At 40.2% G+C, this 23,450-nt stretch overlaps 2 protein-coding genes across 4 annotated transcripts in view; one reads left to right on the top strand and one right to left on the bottom strand.

The window, feature by feature from the left end:
- The window catches only part of LAS1L (LAS1 like ribosome biogenesis factor), a 46,504-nt gene extending 45,241 nt beyond the window's left edge, over nucleotides 1-1,263 (top strand). The window contains exon 14 of the mRNA XM_081897416.1: nucleotides 923-1,263. Within this exon, the coding sequence (XP_081753542.1) occupies nucleotides 923-1,013 (91 nt within the window). The 3' untranslated portion in view covers nucleotides 1,014-1,263. The remainder of the gene's footprint in view (nucleotides 1-922) is intronic.
- Nucleotides 1,264-2,960: 1,697 nt separating this feature from the next.
- ZC3H12B (zinc finger CCCH-type containing 12B) overlaps nucleotides 2,961-23,450 on the bottom strand; it is a 36,984-nt gene continuing 16,494 nt past the window's right edge. For 2 of the 3 annotated variants that reach the window (XM_081897348.1, XM_081897347.1), the window contains 5 exons: nucleotides 15,773-16,494; nucleotides 14,724-14,863; nucleotides 13,631-13,865; nucleotides 13,071-13,177; nucleotides 2,961-11,067 (listed from right to left, as the gene is read on the bottom strand). In XM_081897348.1, the coding sequence (XP_081753474.1) occupies nucleotides 9,647-11,067; nucleotides 13,071-13,177; nucleotides 13,631-13,865; nucleotides 14,724-14,863; nucleotides 15,773-16,368 (2,499 nt within the window). In that variant the 5' untranslated portion in view covers nucleotides 16,369-16,494 and the 3' untranslated portion in view covers nucleotides 2,961-9,646. Of the gene's footprint in view, nucleotides 11,068-13,070; nucleotides 13,178-13,630; nucleotides 13,866-14,723; nucleotides 14,864-15,772; nucleotides 16,495-19,609; nucleotides 19,723-23,450 lie in introns of those variants that run through there. The other variant, XM_081897349.1, reaches the window with a different exon arrangement.

Genomic DNA, 23,450 nt, shown 5'->3' with positions numbered 1-23,450 from the left:
ACTGGCTGATTTGATGTTAGCTTTATGAAGCTGTAGCTGGACTTTCCATTGTGGTTTGCACATGCAGTTGACCACTTTGCGAATTTGATGGTAAAGAAGCAGGGATGGCAAATCCTGCTGAACACAGGGCGTTCCCAGGCTGTCACTGTGTCCAGGAGGGATTAAATCACATCTTGATGAATTCTGCTTGCAAAATTATAGTTGATTTGGAAGTCTTATGCAGCAAACACACTTCCCCAAAAGATCTGACTTCTTGCAGTAAGGAAGGTGATGGGGAAATGCTCTGGAAAGTGTGGGATAACAGTTTTTCTGTTGCAGAATCATCTATCACCCTTTAAAACAATCCAGAATAAATGTTCCTAATATAGTCAAACAGAGATGCATGAACGCTGAATAAACAAGTTGTCTGGAAGCACCTTCTGCTGTATTTACTTTTTAACCAAGGATGGTTCTGTTAAAATATCAGTTTCTGCTCTGTCACTGGCAGGTCCCTTGCTGGTTGTATTTGCATTTTGTTAGGGGAATTCCTTCTTTCCTCCAGACAACAAAACAGCTGTTGGGCAGTTTTCTGTGTGTGCAATGTGGAATTTACATTCAGAAGTAACCATTATTTAATCCTGGAATAGGGCAAAGATGATTATAGTTGTGAAACACTCTTCACTAGTATATCTTAAGTTGAGTTCAATAGGTTAGTCCAGTGTTTCTCAAGCTTGGGTCCCCAGCTCACCCCTGACCAATGGTCCTGCTAGCTAGGGATGATGGGATTTGTACCCACTACCCGTGTATAAGACGCCCCCAGTTTTTAAACCTTATTTTACAATAAAAAACCTTGTCTTATACACAAAAAGTATTATATGTGTTTGTGTCCCTTTTGCTTATAAAATTTGTTTTTAAAGCTGTTTTCCCCCCCTTTCTTCTACAGCTCTTCAGAATGGGGTGGCTCTGCTGCTGAGGGATTATTATGGACCCAGAGCGATCTCCATAAGATCAAAAATGACCTTCAACTATTCTAACAAGTGGATGATGTGCTGGTGGTGCAGAAGAATATAGTGTGCGGAATTGGCACTACTGCAAGTGTCACATACATACATGTTCCACATTTGTAATATTTTAATGTTTCAATATTTTAATGCTGTATTTTAATTTTGTTTTTAAGTTGTAATCATTCAACTTGTTTTATTATTGCTTGTAAGCCGCTCTGAGCCCGGCCGGCCTTGGCTGGGGAGGGCAGGGTATAAATAAAAATTATTATTATTATTATTACATATGTGCTGAGGTGTTGGCATGCTATTTTGTTTACTACATGTGAAAAGTCTTGCCATTTTACAATTCTTTTTTAAAAAAGAAACTAAACAATATAAATCTTCAATCAAATATTGAAATATAAAAATTACAGTCCTGTACATATTTACTTGGGAGTTAGTCCTATTAAAATAAATAGGCCTTATTTCTAAGTAGACATGCATAGGACTTGCATATTAACTTATCACTCCCTTGGAAGCTGGGCCTCCTATTTCTGTAACCTTCAATAGATTCCCTTCTTTACTTTCTCACAATCACCTGTCCATCTGTCTTCTTCTTGTGTCAACTTTCCTGAACTCAAGTGGTAGAGGGGAAAATTTGTAGTAGCTTTAGTACCCTCAGAACCTAACATAGTCTGCAATTGTTTGCTGCTCTTCTAAGCCCACTTAATTTTGAGCCAGCTCCATTTAAATGAATGGACCTTATTCTGAATAAGCATTTATGGGAAGGCAGTGAGCAAGATGGCTAATCATTCTGTAAGCAAGCACTCCAGTGCATCCCTACCAATGCCAACTCAGAAGAAAGTCCTACTTATTCAGCGGGGTGTGCTCCCAAGTAAATTGGATTAAAATTGCCATTTCAGATTTGGGTGAAAAACTGCAATAACCCTCAGGTGTTATTGAGGAAACGCATAGCAATCCTAAGCCCCATCCATGGTTATTATTATTCTTTTATTATTTATTGAATTTATATACCACTCCATACCCGGAGGTCTCAGGGCGGGCACAGAAAAGCTCAACATAAAAACCACAATATGTATAATCAAAATAAAAACCACCTAATAACACCCCCCAATAAAAGGAACATTTTTGCCTGGCACCTAAAGGTGTATAATGAAGGCACCAGGCGAATTTCCCTGGGTAGAGCATTCCACAGACAGGAAGCCATTGCAGAGAAGGCCTGTTATGTTGCCACCCTCTGGACCTCTCGAGGAGGAAGCACATGAAGGTTAAACCTGGGTAAACTATCCCAAAGGATCAGGCTGTGAAATTGCCCACAATCCTATCAGCATACATTTACCTGGGGAGGAAGGAAAAAGATAAGCCCTACCCTAGCTGAACCCATGAATTCCTATTCCCAAATTATTATTCTTCAGAGAATTTAACCCATACAGCAAAGCAATAGAAATCCAATCCAAACTTGGATGGATGAGCGACAGGGAGATATAAAACATTCAAGGGGATTGGACCCTCAGTAGACTTAATGCATGAATGAACCCATTCAATTCAACTGGGATCCCCACCTTTTCTTCCTGCCCAACCCCTCTATTCCAAGTCAAATGAAGATCAGTGAGGCAGCTGAAATGATCAGCTGTGAGATGAAAATCCTCTTTCAAGGCCAGGCAGCATGTTTCCAGCAGTGGGTGGGGAGGCAAGGCTGCTGAAATCAGATGAAAATCCTCTTCCAAGGCCAGGCAGCAGGTTTCCAGCAGTGGGTGGGGAGGCAAGGCTGGGCTGGGACAAAATGGGGAGGAAAATCTCACAAAAGCAAAGAGAATAAAAGGTTGCATCCTCCAGGCCTAGCTGAGAGATTGGCACGTGGGTCCTGAACCACTGGTTTAAGACCTATGGCTTAAGGCTTCAATACAACTTCAGATTTGCAAGATTTAGACTGGCGGGTATTGGCCACAAAAAGAAATGCACAAGAGACTTGAGAGGTACTGACCAAGTGACTCAGTTTATTGAATACATTAATATAAATGCCTAGATACAAAACATCTACACAAAACCTGCTAATGGGGTGGAGTGGAGAAAACAAGGATCCCTTCCGCCCCCACCATAACCACCTTTGAGATGCATTTAAACAGAAATATTTGCTGCCCACACCACTCACCAGAAAATTAAAGGTCAAAATCCAAGCAAGCTGGAAGCGACTATTAAGCTGTTTCATAAATAAATGGGTACTTGCATTCTTTGAGCATGAAATGACAGTGACATTTGTACTAGTGTGCACATGCGCATATACATTGCAGCCCTGTCACAGAAAATTAAAAGATCCTCAAAGTCACGAACTTGGTGATTGCTGAATATCCACTTATTTCTGTTGCTGAATATCCACTTATTTCAGTGGACTCTGTAAAGCTCCTATTAAAGTTACGCTAACAGGCCACTCATCAGCAGTGGTTGATTGACTACAATTTCTGGCAAGATTTCTAACATTTTTTGTAATGCTGAACACAAAAACATTCAGAAGTCCTGTACGTGTGATGCTTGTAAGCTATTATTTGGCAGATCAAAATATAGCAACACTTCACAGATTATTTATCCAAGTGACTAACTTGGCACTAATGACTTCTCTGTAGTGAACCCTACAAGTATGGGTTCAAATTTGTGCCACTGTCTTGTCTTGCCCTGACACCATACACCTCTTAAGGAATCCACTCTAGTGAAAAAAGGCTGTTTTTTCATTGGTATTATGAAGCTGCTGAGTGGCATCAGGCCCTGTGGAAAGTCACTACAGTACTTCATTGGTTAAGTATTGCAGAGAATTATCTTCAACTGAATTGCAAGAAAAAAATTATTAAGAGGCCCGGTTCACAGTTAACACTAAGCCAAACTATGGCTCTGCAAGCAGCAGATACCCATAGTGAAAATCGCAACCATTTCACTCTGCCTGTTCTTGTGCTACCACAATACCCAGAGCTAAGGCACAGCCACAGTGTTACATGTGGTTTGTCTTGCTCCCAACATATAAGTTATGTTATGTTCTTTCTTTACCACTCATGGCTTGTTGGGGGAAGACAGGCCACAAAGCTCAGACCCACATCCAACATACTTATGGCTTAGCTCCAGCTAAGGTTGGCTCCAGGTAGCACATCAGCAGAAAGACCAGATTTTCACTCTGGGTACCCACACGCTTGCTCATTCTTGTTTTGGCTTGCAGTTACATGCAAAGAGGGCCACTGTTGTGTAAGCATTGATTTTCACATTTTAAAGGGAAAGCATGTTTTCTGTCCCCTGCAAGATGATGCTTTGGCGATTATCTCAGCCATTTTATAGATCTATATATAAAACTTTTTACAAAACTTACACACATGCCCATTCCAGTGGATGCCTGAAACATGCAGCTGTATATAAAAACATTGCACAAAATATTACATTGATTACAGACACCACATGCTGGCCCTGACCCAGCTGTAGCTGCACTGCCCCGACATGGGGATGTGCATTCTCTTCGGCATAAAACAGCACATCCAACTAATTCAATGGAGTATAGATTGCTATCATGATGTACCACCTGCCTCTGTTGCACTTGTGGAAGCCAGCTTCCCTGTTTGCATTGCTCTTGCTGGATCAGGGCAATGGGCTGTAAAGTCTATCTTCACTCTTTGTCATTGAGACTTACATTATATTTGGGTCAACAAAAAAACCCAAAGAGATTTTATAAATTTTTACAACAATTAAACAGTTAAGTTTAGTTCTACAAATTAAGAAAAGCAAAATACTGCAGTTCAATAGTACAATAGGATTAATAGTAGTCAAATATGTGTGTACAAGCAAAAACACAGAACAACATTTAATATTTACAAAATTACTTAAGATTGCTTCCTAACCTACCTTTTGGGTTTTTCAGACACAACTCAGTTGCCTAACTGAACATTAACTACTCTTCAATAATAAATTAAGAGAAAATTAAAATATTTTACAAGAGAAAGATTGCTGTTACCTGGGCTATTTTAAATTTATATATAGATACATATTCTGTAGTTATTTGGTACACAATTTAAAAAAATTAAATACTGTACTCTCAAAAAGAGCATTTTAAAGTAAAGTCTTATATTTACAATGTAGGTGATTGTGACTTGTTTTTATACCATCCCTTCTACTTTTAGAAGAAATTCTGCAATAAGAGATGAAGGCAGTGAAATGTCAGTTTTGAACTGGCATGGGAAAAGTCTCCCAAGAGAAAAGGAGAAAAAGAGAAGTGGATCAAGGCATAAAGGAAACATATATAAGAAAGTTTCACTGATGAAAGATAATTGACAGGCAAAAGATTTGCATACTGCTTCAAAATTTTCATTCACCTCTTCTTCCTTGTATAGCAGAAAAATTTGGGAACCATTGTTTAGGAAAAGCTATGTTACAGTAAACCACTTCATCTTCACAGCAATATTTCTTCCCAAGAAAGCATTCAAAAAAGGCTTGAAATGTTTTTCAATACAGAACAAAACAATATATAAACCCCCTGACACACGCACGCACGCACACAAACAAAAAACATTTACTGACAGGAACAGTAAAATATTTTAGAACCCAATAAAAGCTCTCAAGGTAATTTCAGCCCAACGTTAGGTTTGCTAAAAAGACTCTTCCAAGATCCCCTGCAAGAGTTTGCCTTAACATAGGAATAAAATGGAGAACATCCATTTTTATACATACAGAAACTGATTTCCATGCAAGAAATTGTGAGCACACAAAATTCCTTATTGAACCTAAATCATACAATAGTTATTTTGTTAAGAACAAAAGCAGGATGTACAGCAATTTTACTGTAACTGTATAAATATTAACATCAATATTATTAACACTGATGCTTTACAAAAAATATCAATTGCAGGAATGCATTCATTTAATAAATAGACTTAATATAACCTATGCAGAGTAGTGTTCTTAAACACACACACTAGCTGTGCACATTATAGTAATAAAGTGGATTTGAAAAGTTACCTTTGTTTTTTCTATAAATTGTTAAGTGCCCATTTTAAATAAAAAGGTTCATAATCTGTGATGGGCTACTCTCCTGTGACACACAGTGCCACAAACATAGTGATGAAAATACAATATTTAAGCTAATCTAGAGATGGCTTTTGTACATTTTTTTTATACAATCAAGAAAGATACAATTTGTATCAACAAACAAAAGGTCGTTTCTGGATATTTGAGGCGTTGCTCTCAGCTGCTTTTACACCACACAAGAGAAGGAAGTATAAAATAAATGCAACAATAAAGGAATCCCATTCTGACAAAAGCTGGCCAATTTTTATTTTATTTTTTAAAAGATGTTTTCCAGATTTAAATGCAGGTGTCTTTAAGGGCTGTGTTGGTGCACAGATTAAAGCTACAGGGCTGATCTGCATTTCTGCTGTTTGCTTTTAAAAGATGAGAGAGGACAATTGATGTTCTGGACACCAGCCCACATAACCGTAAGCCAACATGGTGTGTGCCATTCTGTTCTAATGCAGATTCAGCCTCCTGCTGAAACCCAACCTGCAACCATGACAAACCACCTGTTTGCCACTAGTTCTTCAGCAACAATTTTCTGTAGCTACCTGGAAAAAGCAGCAACTTTTGTGTTTCATCATTAGACCTCCAGGTATTCTAACACTTGAAAATAAATGCCTGGGAGTGTGCTCCCTACACTGAGTGAAGCAGCAGCCCCTTCCCAAAGAATGCCATCTGGCACAGAGCTGGTGGTCAGCCACTCTTTCCTATATTTTGAATTACTATTGAATAGTAGTAATTGTTTCAATTAGTATGATTTTGTTGTTTCCTTTACCTGCATGTGACTGCATTTGATATAATATAGACTGCAATGTTTCATGTTTTTTAATGCTACTGTGATTATTGTTACTCGCTTTGAGCTCAGCATTTGAACTTGCACCACTTTTAGAAAACCGATTATGACATCATGAAGGCAGGGGACCTTGAGATTACAAAGATACTATAGGTAAACCAATATCCTCATCTTGTATTGCATTTAGAAGAATGTGTCAAGACAGCACCTACCAACAGTCTTGGATCTTCAGTTGTGCACTCAAGCAGGAGCACAGCAAGATAGCCAAGTTTCCTTGCCCACCCTTTTGCCACCATTGTGCTGCATGCTGCTATAGGCACTGCCTGACCCATGCTGAGCACAAACACTCTGGACCCTGTGTGGTTGTAGGCAAACAGACTGGATCAGCATGTGACAGAATTATTACCACCTGTTGAGCTGTCCAACTTAAGGCAAGCACATCCCTCTTGAAGTGTACTCAACACAAAATAGAAATGGGCCACCAGCAGCCATTTTAGGATTAGTGCAATCAATCAAGTAGAGGGCTTGGGGTTTCCTTTGGGTTTTTTTAGACTGGGATCAACATATAACCCAAAAGCAGCTTGCAAGCCATTATCAAAACACCAGAAACAACCCTGACTGCAGCCTCACGTTCCGTGTGTTTCATAGTAAGAAACATTTAGGCAGTGTCACACCTTCTCATGAAGAAACAAAAGGCCAGAAACCAGGCCTTCTCGACTTTCATGAAAAAAAACTACAGTAGAAGTCAACAAGTCCTAGCTCGAGACATATCGAGTTAGTGGTTCAAAATGTTGAAATACACATTTGGATTTAAAAAGGGTGTCCAGTCAGTGCAGCCTTAAAAAAGAAAACAAAAGAGCCACCACCGCCATAAATGCCTCTTGTGGGAGACATTTAGCTACTAAATTGCCCACCCTGGAGCAAAGGATACTCATTGTGCAAACATTGCCACCCATAGAATGATGATTCTGGCCTGTCAAACAGGGAGTTCCAGGAGGCAAATGCTCACCTTTGCATGGATTTCAAAGTGCAAAACTGAAGCAAGTTTGCAGTAAACCCAATTCTAGAGCACCCATTTGAAAACTAGCCTGCTGTCCAACACTAATAAAAATGAACTGGATTTTTAAAACTACTTTGCATATTTGTTCATTGGCATCCTCCAGCACACGTTCTCGGCATGTCTTTGGTCAACGCACAAGAACAGGAAAGCAGAATTCAGATTGCAGATGCTACAACTTCTCTGCTTTCTGGACTGTACTGAAAAGGCTAGAAATGCCAATTGTAACGATCTGTAAAAGCCATAGGCGTGCACATAGGGAATGCTGGTGTGCTTAGCAGAACCTTTAAAAAAAACAAAACTGGATTGTGATGAGGATAGAGTACGGAGTGGCAACCCAGCTCCCTCAGCTGCCACTAGGGAAGCAGTGGGGCAGGGAGAGACAAAGGTACAAGAGAGGAGAGTAGGAAAGCAGATGAAGGGAGACATAGGCAGGATTAAAAGGCTGGAATAAAACTGGAATGTATAGGCCGTGTCTGCCTGTGTTTGTCTCTAGAAGTGGACAAGAAGAAGTTGCATATCCATTCCAGCCTTTTCGTTCTGCTTGTATCTGTTTCTGTTTCATAGCTCTGTCTCTGTCAGAGCTCCACTCACCACCTGTTACTCACATCTGGTGGGCAATGTCCCATTCTACACAACAGGAACATGAAAAAATCTTAATCTGCTTTGGTCAATTTGGGTTAGCTCCTTATACAGATCATGAAAACTGACTGTATTTTGTATACACCTGGTAATCACTACACCACAGATCTGGTATTTTGTGCCTCATTTTCTACGTTTGCATATTTAAAGGAGGGTTTAGTTGTTGATTTAAAAAAGTAAGTTTAATTAAGTTTTAGTTTCCTTAGTTTGATAGATAAAAATAATGTCCTTTGTGACTGAGTATGAGTATATATTCAAGAAATGTTCACCTTAAAAATTAAAATCCCTGGGTGCACACCCTAGTGAAATGTGTTGTACACGCCTATGGTAACAGTGCAGATTACAACAGTATTTAGCTGAGAATTATTAACATGTTTGCAAGCCGGCCATGTTCTTTTTCCCAAAGGGCAGAAGCTCAAGCTATCTAGAAGGTCCAAGAGAAACATTCACTGCGCCCCAGCCCCAGCCCCATTCCCTTCAAGGTTGGATAATGCTCCTCATGTGCAAAAAGGTATTTCCACTGCACAAAAAGTGTATTCCCCAGAGAACTAAGCCTCCCCACAAAAGCCTCCTCATGCTGGAGTCACTAGATAGGTGCAAAAGCCCTCTGTGAACACAAGGCATGTCAACTGACTGGGCTTGTTTTATTGTAGTTCTGTGAAGGATATTTAAGAAGAGCAGGCTTCTGCTTGTGAGGATGTCCAAGTGCACAGAGTTTATTGTAAAAACCCAATGTTATGTTGGAGCAACATATGTCAGTTAATACTGAAGACTATACAATGAGTCATGCAATATAATTGCTGTTTTGAAGGACCTGTTTTGGACATACCAACATATGACCTTTTTAGATTCAATAAATGATACATCCATGCATAAGGTATGCACTTCCTGTAAAATGCCTTTTTCAAAAATCCCTGCTTTAAAAATCATTAAATACTCATATTTATTATACAATCTGCTTTTCCAAAATGCTTCATGCATATTTTAAATATAATCACTACAATAATATACAGAATTGTATACTGCAATTAAAACCTTTTAACAAATAGAGCATATCACCTGTCATTTTTCCCCAGAATGTACAGAATTTTCAATTATTTCACTTTAGAAATTCAAAATGAAGGCTCTTTTTTAACGTCCTGTTCTCAATTTGGCAACAATCATAGCTGCCAACTGTTGTGCGTCTGTCATGTGGGGATTCTTCTCCATCACCGAGAGGACAACGCTAGCTGGAAAAATATTACAGAGATTCTTATAGGTTTGATACTGGTGCTCTGGGATTATGTGTGGTTCTTGTGGGTCACCACAGATTCCAACCCAAGGATTCCTCCAGATCTGCTCCATCTTCTCTGGCACACTTCTCACCATTACAGGCTCATAAGATGGTTGCATGAGGTTGTTGCTCAGTGGGTAGGGATGGTAAGGGTAGGTATCGGTTGGACATGGCAATGGATCCCAACTGGCATGCTGCTCTCGACAGAGAGGTGGCCTTTTTTGTCGTGTGGGATTGCTTTCATAAAGACGCGAATCAGAAACGCTATCCATTCTCGTCATAACGAGGGCACGACTTGGCTGGGTAGTGGCTGATGGGTGAACGCTTGGAGGCACAGGGTAGTCCCCTGGGCAACTGGACCTAGCCCCAACAACTGGGTGCTGGATGTGCAGTGCTAAATGGGAAAGTGAATGCTTGTGAATATGTTTAGACCCTTCAGGGCTATAGCTCTGAACTCTTGTTAAAGACTCATGATAACCATGGGAGAAAGGCTGAAGGCGGCTTTGAGGTGGGAGTCGGTGAACCTTCACACTGTCTTCTGGGCTCCCATCCCCCAGACCCATATATAAGTCTGTATATGAGGAGTACGAATCATTGCTTGTATGGCTTAAGCAACTGTCTGGACAGGGGCTTGAATTTCTTGAGTATAAACTTTGGTCTACATCAGCCCCATAGTAATCTGTGCTATGCATGCTACTAATACTCAAATTGGAGAAGTCACTGAGCATTGAATAATAGCCATGGTCCCCCAAAGACTCATATTTTGGGTACTGATCTGCATAGTTCATTGAAGAGCCATGGCTATTAGTGACCAGGATCGGAGGATATTGTACACTGGCCATGTGTTCTAGTGAGGATTTCTGATGTGTGAATTGAGATGAACCAGGTACAGGGCTGCTTGCTGACCGGGTATTTAATGCCCCAACAGCGTGACTTTTGGAAGGTGGAATGGTTGGGACACTTAATGCTGAAACAAGGGAGGGGACAGAATTAGCCTCAGACTTCCGCACCATTGAAAGTCTATCTTCGGGTTCCACAGGAACAGACCGAATGCTTGGATCTGACTGACGTTTGGGAGCAATGCGCTTCACTTCTGAAGTTATTTCCCCTTTGGAAAGGGCTGCTCCTGTGCCACATTTAGCCAGTGCTCCTTCACTCATCGTTTTCACAGCGGATAATTTGGCACTGATGCGAAGCTCATCAGCTACGGATCTCAGGGGCTGGTTTGCTCGTTCCGGGTGGTAATATTTACACTTGTGTCCATAGGTGCATTTCTTCCCTGTTGGGGAAAAATCTCCCATATTAGGCATGGTCTTTGCAAGCAATATCTAGCTAAGCACAGGAGGTTGTGTCAGAGTCATACTTAGACTAGCCCAGGCATCCCCAAACTCGGCCCTCCAGCTGTTTTGGGACTACAACTCCCATCATTCCTAGATAACAGGACCAGTGGTCAGGGATAATGGGAATTGTAGTCCCAAAACAGCTGGAAGGCAAAGTTTGGGAATGCCTGGACTAGACCCACTGAACTCAATGGACTCAAGTTAGTAATGAGTAAGGGTTATAGCCAATGCTAGCTAGCCCTGGTCAAAGTAAGCCATTGTAATTAATGAAAATGATTAATTTGGGTCCATTAATTTCAGTGCATCTACTATGAATAAAACTTAGTTCGATACAATTCTTAACTTGTTCATTGATTTCAATGAGTCAGTTTGGAACATGACATAGATGGATACAACCCAAGGTCCTTTAAATGCATTGTAACAGTCAATGCTAGAATGAACTATTAACAGCCATCACATTTCCTTTGTTAGCAGACCCAAATATGTGCTATATATGTTCTACAATCCAGTCACTGTATCTATTTATCTTACTTAAGTGATATAAACCTCCCTGAAGGTAGCAAGAGCAGGTACTGGTGTGAGTGTAATAAAAACTCAGGTTTAAATTCCCACTCAGAGAAGCACAGGGAATCACCATATACAGATTAGGGCCATTAATCTATCAAGCCTAACACTGTCTGCTATGATTGGCAGCAACTCTCCAAGATCTTCCACATGATCCCTGATTTTATTTTTAAACAGTCAGCTTCATGCATTATCATATTTTAAAACGTGTGCATGATGTGCCTTTAGGTCACCATTTCTCCGCTTAACGTTTGACACAAAGGTGTTATGAAAGTGAAATGCAAGTGTGAATATGTAACTCCCTTAGGCTACAGGTCTATGCACAACAGGGAGTAATTGCCATTGAACTCAGTGGGACTTGGTTTTGAGTAGACATGCACATTAGACTGTGTAGACTGTGCAGTAAAAGTCTCTCAGCCAAGACCACATAGTGTTACTCATTAGGAATTTAACAGAATGGATGTGCTGACTGTGGATGTGCTGGGAGCTTGAAAATGAACAAGGGGAGGGAGAGGTTTAATTGTCAAATATCTAACTGGGTTTTAAAACTTTATTTAACAAATACTGCCCTTCAATTAAAAAAAAATCAAGGGTGGTTTACAGCTGTTAATTGACTCTCTGTGGCCTTAATACTCGATTAGTTAAATGACTTTTTGAGCACAGGAGAGCTTTGAAAATATTTCCAAACACCGAATTAAGTTCCAGCTGTATTTTCTTCCAGACTTTCCCCAGAAATGCTAACGCATGTAAACATCCCTCTAAATCAGTGGTTCACAATTAGCTAAGTACTGCAAAAGCCAAGCCATAGACCCCCTACTTTTGAAAATGTTGATACATCTATGGTAGTTTTCATTATGTGATTGTGGTCTACGGATTGGGAACCACTGCTCTAAATAACAGAGCCAAGATGTGACATTAAACACATGATCGGCCCTTCCATTCTTAGTTTCTGCAAGTGCAAGAGAAGGGAAGGATGGTTCTGGGTCACATGTGGCATAGAGGTAAGAGGAAATTAAATCTTTGCCCAAACTGCAGTTCCTCTCTGAGTCCTCCTCTTTCCTCCCCACCCTGCTCCCAGCCACACGTACGCAATGCCAAGATCAAGCAAGCAAGAGCCAGTTACCTACTTAATACCATGTCTTTGGTTTAACCATGAAAGCTTTTTTTTTAACTCAGCAGTGCACTCAGCAGACCCAAACAAAATCTGATTTCCCCACACTTCTAGAAGCATGCTACACCTTTCTGTCCCACTCAAGCTTCTTACGTGGTTTCCAATACAGAAAACACATCAGACAACCCACTATGATTTTTTGCTTTTTATCAAGGTTACTAATTTTATTATTCTGACTCCCGAAATAGTCAAGTGTGACACACTCACCGTAAGGACAAGGTTGCTTTTTGTGTTCAGGAACAACAGGCCTTTTCCTTAAGAAATTTTCAAGGCTGGGGCCATGGCGGCCTAATGGGTCGTCTGGTGGCATAAACCTGGAAAAACCAAGAGACCAGTTTCACCTGCTAGTATTAAATTTACCTAACATGGTAGACTGGTAACAATACAATGGTTAGGAATGGGCTGGGAAATACCCAGTCTGAACCTGGTCATAGCTATGAGCTTGGCAGGTGCCTGAAGGTAAGCTAATCTCTATCAGCTCCCCCCACCCCATCTCAAAAAGGAAACTGTAGAGTAGGAAACAGTGGAGAAAGGCCAATCAAAATCAATAGGGGACTGGAGTCCCTTCTCTGTGCATAAAAATGAAATAGGTGTGTGGCATTCTAGTTTAAAAGAGAATAACAAAAGGGAGTCACTAATGGTCTTACATTGCCCTACCAGGCAGCTTCTGTTTAAGGATCTATGAAAATGTAGACGACGTCAAATACTCAAATCTCACCAAATAAACATTAAGCATTACTATTCTACTTGTAAATAAAGAAACCTACTTATCATTCACAAAAGAATACATCAGGAGCCGTTCCTCTACAAATTTCTTCCATTCTGGCTTTTCATTTTGAAGGTCACGGTAATTGTCATTTGACACAATGATGCCATCAGACTCACACGCCAGTTTCACTATGAAACGGTCATCGTAACAGACAACCCGTCTCCCTTGAACTCTTCGAGATGGGGTGAAAACAAGAATTTTTTCCTTTTCCAGTTTGTGTAAAATATCTTGATCTGAAAAACCAGGGTTATATAAGAAACTGTTAATAGCAAAGTCCCTTATATAGAAATATGCTTGCTCTCTATGTTTATCTCAGTATCTGAGATATTCTTCAAGAATTGTACAAGAAGAAGTGTTTGCACACTCCCCAAGAGCATAAAAGTTGGTGTGCCAGTGCTTTGCTCTGTAACAGTGGACTTCAAATTTGGGTCCCCAGATATTTTTGGACTGCAACTCACATCATTCCTAGTCATTGATGGAGATGGCTGGACATGATGGGAGTTTTACTCCAGCAACACCTTGGGGCACAAGGCTGAAGAGTCTCCCTTCTGGGGAATAATCTCACAGTTAAGCTTGCTTCAGTTTATACACCATGACATTTTATATTATGGTTCAGTCTATGCAACAAAAAACTGTAAAGCTGCCTTGTATGGAAAGACCTTGTAGACACAGGTGAGGGGAAAATGCATGCAGGTGAAGTGGAATTGCAGAGGAGGAATGGAGCACTCAAGCCCTCCCATCCATGCCCAGAACAGAAACTAAGTAGGCTACTCCTCTACTCCCAGCACAGAAATGCCATAGACTTTTGCTCCTTTGTCATCCCTCAGTAAGATTGTTAACACTTCTGAAGGCTAGTAACTATTGCAGGCTTATGTGCAGCACGGATTTAAAGTATGAAGTGTAAAAAAGAAAAAAGAAAAAATAACAATCTAGTGGCTTAGAATATGAGCAACAACCATGCATGTGCATACAGAAAATGCTCTGATTCAGGTCCTTGGCCTCATTCCAAGAAAAGCCAGTGTCTAGCACAGTAATTATCCTCATCCTAGTAATGGCAATTGAAGAAAACAAATGTATGTTTGATTTGCCACCTGTAATTGGTGCATCTGGTCGAGATTGCTCTTTCCTCCATGTAGGCACAAACACGGTAATATCTTTATGACCTTTCTCCAGAAACCAGTCGACAGCTAACTGAATCCCTCGACAGGAAAATGCTTCTTTATTGCCATGACTGAAAAACAGAACAAGTTAGTTTAGCAAGTACTGGTCATAAGTACTGCAATGAGATTTGTTTTTTTCTAAAATACATAAAGCCAGAGAGTGTAGTGTTATGTAGTGAGGCAGAGTGTTGGACTAAGACTAGGAAAATCTCAGTTAAAGCCATTCACTGTCTCTCAGGTTAACCTACCTCACATCAGACTATGTACACCACCCTGAGCTCTTTGGAATATGGATGGGACTAAAATGTAGTTTAGCAAATAGCACTAAGCAGACTTATACAGGGAAAGAAACCTTTTCTGGAAGTTTAGTATCCACTTTAGAAAGACACAATTTTATTTCAATGGGTTGTAACCATCCCTGCTACAACTCTTGTGCTCAGCAAATTGTCTGTAAATTTTGAACTGCTTTTCAGACATGTATTTCAGAGAGTGAATAATGCCTTGAGAATTTACTAAAGTGATTCCATTCTTACCTATAAGAATAGGCCTTTAAATTCCATTGGACTTTAATTACTCAAGTAAAAGGAAAGATTTTCTGTTCTGTGATACACTGTACAAGATGAACGGTACAGTCCTATGTATGTCTACTCAGATGGAGCCCCACTGAATTCTCTGAGAAACATATACAGGACTACAGCCCTAAAATCTATTAAACAGCTCAATTTTTAGTTTTTAAATACAAGTGTGTAGACTTAAGGCTCATCTTCTTCAACAGGTCTTTGAGCTCCCATGGTTGATTAAAAGGGCTATCTCAGTTGAGTTACAGATACTGCCTTTTAAAATCTATTATGCTATCATTTTTAACTGGATGTTGTTTTTAATAACAGAAAAGCAGAGTGTGTATATGAAATAAAACAAACAAATACATATGCAGCATAATTAGTGCATTTCTTAGAAGTATTCTATTACTACTATAGTACCTCATTGCCACATTACTTCCATCAATAACGATTGGCCTCAAGTTGTCAGAGCTGTCTACCACCTCATCTTCCAGAGACAGCTCAGGACTAGCAACCTCCTTTGTACCTGCAGGACCTGTGGCATTTCCACTACTTGCTTGTCCTTCATTCTCAACCTTGTTTCCAAGTCTCACAAGCTCAGCCAAAATGTCATTGGTAAGAGCATCTGCCCCCAGCTTGTTCAACACAGCTTGAATCTGATCTCCAGGATACCCCAGTTTCAAAGCAAAATCAAGTTTAGATTGATATTCTTGACTCAAGTTTGCTTTATTCTCTTCTGGTTTCAAATCCTGAAGGAGGCTACTCTGTGAAAAACTCGGACGATCCAAGCAAGGAGAGCGGCAAAGTTGTCGATGTGGTTTGTGGGAAATCTCTTTATCCCTCAACTGTGCCTTGCTGCAGCTATTCCTGAAGCCAGGCTGCTCAGGTTCACTCTCAGAGCTTGTCCATTCCTCAGATTCGGTGCTACGATCCCCACCATCTTGCTCTTTAGTTCTCTCTTCTTGGGAGCGGCTCTTCTCCATTTTCAGCCTTTCCACCATAGACCAGGCCGTCATCACGTTCACCTTCTGGCCAGATTTCTCTTATGGCCAAAGTAGCCCAGAGGTTGTACGCCACTGCATCTTGTTGACATCACTAGGCTGGGTTTGATCTGTGATATACCCCAAGCCAGTAATATGTCCCTGCATTATGAAAATACACAACATGCATAATTAGATTTTACTGACTAATGCAAAATAATTATGAATCTTACAAAACACATTTTTAGATAATTTGAATACAATAGGGTTTGTATTACTTCCAAGTAAATTGAATTCCCTTACCCTCACTCTCCAAAATAAATGCATTTAATACAGAGGCGTGGTTTGCACATCACATTAAAGTTTAACTTAAAACTAACATTGGTTAACAGTCATATTTTGTTTCAGGGAAAGAAACACAAACATATCAAGACTCTGGCTTGTTTCATCTGCAGAGGAGCACACTGGGAGCACACTTAGATTCTTGCATTGCAGAGGGTTGGACTAGATGACCTTCAGAGTTCCTTCCAACTCCACAATCCTATGATTCTGTAATTCTGAGCAGCACGCTGCTCATTCATATTAAACAGTTTATAGTCTTAAATATGGTTTAATGTGGCATATGAACTGGGCCAGTGATGGCAATTATACCAACACCACCCACACAGTAAATTCACTGTTTCAAGTTAATGCCCTGTCAGATAGCTGCTTGTCACAGTGGCTGTTGTGAATAAGAAACTGTACTCACAAACCAGGGAAAACAAAGAAAGTTCATCTTCACACACTGAAAGAATGCCTAAAGAGAATATGGGTGTACTGAATAATCCTACTACCCCAGACCAACCACAATACCATGCACATTTCTGGTCACCACACCTCAGAAAAGATACTGTGTAGTTGGAAAAGGAGCAGAAAAGGACAACCAAAATGAGCAACTCCACTAAGGTGAAAGGTTACAACACTGTAGTCTTTTTAATTTAGAAAAAAGTGAATAGTGGAGAACAAGATATAAGTTTATAAAACTATCCCCTCACTCATAGTACTAGAACCTGGAATCATTTAATGAAACTGAATGACGAGAGATTCAAGACAGGCAACACATCATTTGACTATGTAATTTGTTACCACAGGATGTGATGATGGTCACTAACATTGCCGGCTTTAAAAGGGGATTGGTAATAACTATGCGTTGTTTGTTTAAATTCAAATTCAGAATAAGCAGGGATCTGAAACCACAGATTGGTCCTGGCTTGTTCTCACTAACCATAATTAAGGCAAACCAGTTAGGACATCTTTCGAAACCATGTAATTAGTTTAAACAGAGAAGGGGGGGTGCGCTTCTGCTTTTTTCCTTGTGGGTGAAAAAGAAAAGACTGAGTGTAACAGCCCACAGCTTAAAACGATTTGTTCACATAATGCAGGGATGGGGAACTTGTGGTCATTCAGACACTGTTGGACTCCCACTCTCATTAGCCCTGACCGTTTATTTAGCCATGTTGGCTGGTGATGATGAGAACTGAAGTACAACAACTGCTGCAGGGCCAGAGGTTCCCCATCCTTGACACTGTAGGAACTATGGCTTATCATGGTACCTGAGCATGGCTAATGCTGCACAATAGTGTGCAGCATCTCTGTTCAAAAACGGAATCTGAAGGTTGGCCCCAAAAGCTATGCAGTGATCTGTATGTGAATAAAGCATTCCGGATTCTATGGCTGATGACTGAAATGCATGAGAAGGGCCTCATGCAAGAAGTTCCAAATGTATTTCCAGAGTATTTCTCCCAACCCTTTTTTGTATTATTTTCTTTCTTGTATGCTCTGAGGTATTAAGAAACAAAGACCTATTTAGGAACTCAGAACATTTGCATATTTTATATTTACTCAGCTGTTCATTATTCTTTTTTTAAAATGAACTGTTCATCCACACTGTTAAAAAGCCAAATCAAATAACTGTTTCATTTCAAAGTATAAATCTTTATTCATTCTTTCTCCAATAGAGAAAAAGAAGGCACACTCTGCAAAATCAAAGCAAGTCACTGGAGTCAAGAGGAAGCGTGGTAAGAATGAATTCTGCTAATGCAAATGTATCTCCCTATATTAAAAGCATATTATTTACTGTACATTCTACTGAATATCAGTACAAGGGCAAACTAAACATAATGGCACCTTTCCTCACTTTCCTCGCCAGAGAAACATAACTGGAAAAATAACTGTACTTGTGGAACCTCTTCAAAACTGACATTAATCTTTTGAAAAACTTCTTTTCAATGGCCACTTCACATCCATTATATGTGGAAGCAGATCTTTGGCAAAACAACCATAAAAGGGGAAAGATAAGGTGCTTTGAATGGTTATATCATGACATGTATTGGTAGACACTGTTTTTTTAGCCCTGCACCACAAATTGTCTGTTTTAGCAGCAGACTAAGAAGTGAGAAAGATAATTGCAACAGCTGTTTAAGGGAACACAGTACTATCTGGGAAATAGCTGCTGAGGGGTAGCCAAATATGCTGCCACCATACCTGCTACTTCTCCCCCCCCCCCAGTATATGCTCCCCTACTCCCTCCTGTACACAAAGGAGATCAAAAGCTCCTGTTTTGTGTTTAAGTGTCCTCCACAAAGAACTTACAATTGACTTATGTGTTTTCAAGGGATAGATAGAACATTCTGAGGTGCTATGCCTTAAACTGACTGACACACAATCCTATACATCCCTATGAAGTAGCAAGTCCCATTGAATTCAGTGTAATCAGAGTACATGGCACCTTGCCCCCATACGCCTAGTGACTACTTCCAGCAATTTATAAGCTGTAGAAACAACAAATTATACAAATACAAAATATACAAAAGATCACAATCATAATAATCTGATCTAATGCAATTAAGTCATATTTAAAATTGACTTTAAAATGAACAACTTATATAAAAAAGGAATATTCAATAATCCATACAGGATATAATAATACATACTAAAATTAACTTTCAAAATACCACCAAATAATAATTAAATGAAAATTCACTCTCAATAACTATAATAAATCATGACTATGCCATAGTCAATAAAAAAAGCAAAGTGCCAATACCTAAAATAAAATGTAAAAAGACTGAACTGAGCAATGAAGTCACATAGCCTATAAAATCACAAGATAACTGGTCCCCTTTCCAGGTCCAATATTTAACAAAACTGCCAAAGCAATCAAGGTAAATAGCATAACTGTAGCCCACCCAGCCATGAAACATTTTTTAACATATTGAGTCAATAAAATTTCAGTCACCAGTTTTAGGGTAGTCGGATAGGCTTCGTAGTAGCTTAAGCAAAGCCAGGCAGATAGCAGGCAACTCGGAAGAAGAAGAAAACAAGCAATCTCCTCTCTCTCCCCAAACGGAGTACTGACTGAACCTTTTAGCTTTTTCAGCAATGGATCCACGGGGTGGGCTTTTATGCATAAAATCTAGAGTTACTATCACAAACTATCTGGGAGGGAGGGGAACTGGGACTCTGCTTTATCAGTAGTTCCTCATGCAAGGCACCGTGACACATTTCCAGCATTGGTTTGCCAGAACTTTTTTGGCACAATAGTTGATGTTTTTCCACTACTCTGCTGATAATACCAAGGTTTTCAACAGACTTATCTAAAGAAGCAGTATGTACAAAGATTCAAGAATCTTCCACATTAAAGATACAGGCATGGAAGTGTCATTCATTTTGATCTATCACAGCTGCTCTATTTGTGAAACCTACAAAAACTGATGGTTCTGAATATGTAGTCCTAAGCAGAGCTAACAGGTCAATGGTATCAAAAGTCACAAAGAGATCAAGAGGCAGGAGCAAGGTAACACTCCCCTTGTCCCTTTCCCTGTAAAGGTCAGAGATGAGGATCAATAGTTCAGTTGGATCAATTCCAATCCAAGAGATCCACGGTAAGTTTCTTTAGAAGTGGACACACCACCTATTTCAAGGCAGCATGCTCTAGTCAAAGTAACTCTGATAGGTTGAATAAGCCAGCTGGGACTGAGGGCCAAGAGAGCAAATGGTCAGACGTACAACTGCTAGCACCTTGTCCACATCTGCTGACTGCATAAGTTCAAACTGATCCCACAACACATCACTGACTGTGGCATTGGGTACCTTCATCTGGAACTGGAACTGCGGAGTCAGTGGTACTCCATGCATTATATTGCAAGCCACCCTGTGATCCTCAGATGAAGGGCAGTATAGACATTTAATAAACATCAACAACACTCTGAATTCAAGCCAATTTATCCTCAACATGTATAACTAGTTGGTCGCAGCAGGTCCTCAAATGCTCCAGATTCCTCCTCTACAGTGGGAGTCAATAACCTCTGGACCATTAAAAATAACTGTCTGCTGACCACTTGAGGATGCAATGCAAAATGTGCCTTCCTCGTAGCCCACACTGGAACATGGTAGGCACGTTCATGCATACTAGCCAGGGTTCAATCAGCTTTCAATAAAGAACTGTATCACTTGATTGTATCACTAGCCTTCATGTACAGTGGTGCCTCGCAAGATGAAAATAATCCGTTCCGCAAGTCTCTTCGTCTAGCGTTTTTTTCGTCTTGCGAAGCAACCCTATTAGCGGCTTAGCGGCTTAGCGGCTATTAAAGGCTTAGCGGCTAAAAGGCTATTAGCGGCTTAGTGGCTTAGAAAAAGGGGGGGAAAGCGAAAAAATCACAAGACTCGCAAGACATTCTCGTCTTGCGAAGCAAGCCCATAGGGAAATTCGTCTTGTGAAGCGCATCGAAAAACGGAAAACCCTTTCGTCTAGCGGATTTTTCGTCTTGCGAGGCATTCGTCTTGCGGGGCACCACTGTAGTTTGCTTCATGGCCCAAAGCTGCCCAAAATTCTAAGTAACCACATGGGCACCACTAAGCCAGAGAGGAGGCTCAGGAGTGATTGTGTCACCTACCCATTTCATTTCACCATCTTATAGCTAGACAGGAGCTTTGACAGGATCATCTGCATTTTCCCACTAGCAGAACATTCAAGAAAAGATCAGGTCCCAAGGCAGGCCTTCAAAATGGGCCCACCACCCTTACAATATAGCCTGTTTGTTCTAATTTTAAAAGTATCCTGTTGCCCTTGTTTTCTGAAACAGCAAATGAAATGCTAAATTATTGAATAAGTGAATCCCTTCCTTAGCAATTGAGGCTAGCAATGCAAATAAGGGGAGATTCTAAGCTGACTAAACAAACTTCCACTTGCAGTCAAGTTACTATGGGACTCTTCTCATTTCCACCTCCTAGACACAAATCATGCAGTATTCCACACACCGCTGGCTGTACGAAGGCCCACACCCAAGTGTACTAGCTATTAGAATAGCAATTGGAAAAGTGTGATAATAGCAGCAGAAAAGGTCACTGTGCACAGCGTTCTGTGAATGGATGTAACCTTCACATTACTGAAAGCAGACGTCAGCATATGCAACAACTACCCTGCTCCAAGTATGACTGTGTTCCAGAAAGTTTCCTTCCAAAAAGGAAGACACAGATAACTCTTCTGTAAAATTATTTATTCTGCAAATCCTGTGCCCTAAGGCAGCGGTGTGGAACTTGTGGACCTCCAGATGTTCAGTGGGGCTTCTGGACGCCCTCCCTCCCCGATTTCTGCATTTGGTATTATCTAAGTACCTTCGGCTCATTTGTGATTTACATTTCACTTCAAGGCCATTTGGAAATCATACTCAAGAAACTGGACAGATTGATGTAACTTATAGAAGTGTAATTATTTTATTTATTTTATGACTTCGAACTGCCTTCCAAAGGATGAGGGTGCATATGCTTCTACAAATATAAATTTTAAAATGCTGAGGTTCACCAAATGGATTGTTTCAGCTAAAATAAAACAAAATGTTTATTTTCACTGTAACTGAATCCTGTCAGTTACCATGAAATTTTTGAACGCTACTTAAGTTTGTGACAAATCTCAGAAGTATTTAAAAAGCATCATAGAAGATGTTTACTTCTGGGTCAGCCTTCATGAAGGTGCCCATCAAATGTATGTTTTTATGTATTGATGTCTGCTGATATCCTCAGCCTGAGTGATGTGAAGTCCCTGCCACCTTTGGACACTTAGCGTTTTATATTGCCCAGACCTGCTACACAAGGACACACTTCTAGGCAGAACAGAAGATACAGCTTTGTGACCAATGAAGACACTACAACAGAAAAAAGAAAGCTGAGGACAGGACTCTACACATTGATCCTCATGGCTCATTTACCTTGAGTCAGAAGTACCTGAAGCTCCCTGAAGAAATAGAGAAAAAACTGGTTGAGAGAAGTGACTTTATCGAAGGGCAGGGATGCTGGTTAATGATAATCAGTAACTGATGAGCTGACGTACAACTAGAGTAAAATATATTCATACGGTCATGAAGAGTTCTGTGTAAGCAAGCAAACTACCTTTTTTGTATATCATGAAGCCCTTGAATAGCAATGGAGGATCCCTTCCATCTCAGCCTAGCAGAAATCAGGGTCACATATGACCATATAACTTACTAAGAATCAGAAATTCTCTGCCCTGGAAATTTACTTTGCCGTTTCCTCTCCCACATGGGCAAACTTATAATAGGCAATGTGGTGTAGCCAGATACCTTTGTAGAGAAATAAGGGCACATGGTTCAAGAGGAAGCATAAAACAAGCATGCGTGCACAAATCAAAAGGGAATTTTGCTACAGGGTAGCACGCAGAGCATCCCTTAAAGAGGAGTAACTTCCACACAATTTGGGCAAGTATCTCCTGGTGTTTCTTCATTCAACTCAAGATGTGCTTCATCCCAGTTGTTATCCTCCTTGATCATTACCTATTCCTTTTTTTTAAAGTTGATTTTGTGCAAGTCCTACAGTCACTACAGACCTGTTTCCCCTGCAATTTATACTGGGTGTAGAGGAGAGGGTGATGTGTGACCCTACACAACCCCTGATATTTACAGTCACCATCAGGCTTCTCCACCTTTGTTTTGTAGGCTAAAATAAATTACTTGTGTGTGCTGCAGGGATGTAAAGCAATAACTGAACAAATCCCATACTATTAAAATAATTTAAAAACCTAAACACATAATTCTTAGCTGTGGAAGGAGACAAACAGAAATGAA

The sequence above is a fragment of the Podarcis melisellensis genome, assembly GCF_964234715.1.
Source record: "Podarcis melisellensis genome assembly, chromosome: Z".
NCBI lineage: Eukaryota > Metazoa > Chordata > Lepidosauria > Squamata > Lacertidae > Podarcis > Podarcis melisellensis.
This window is presented reverse-complemented; position numbering and strand designations above follow the sequence as displayed.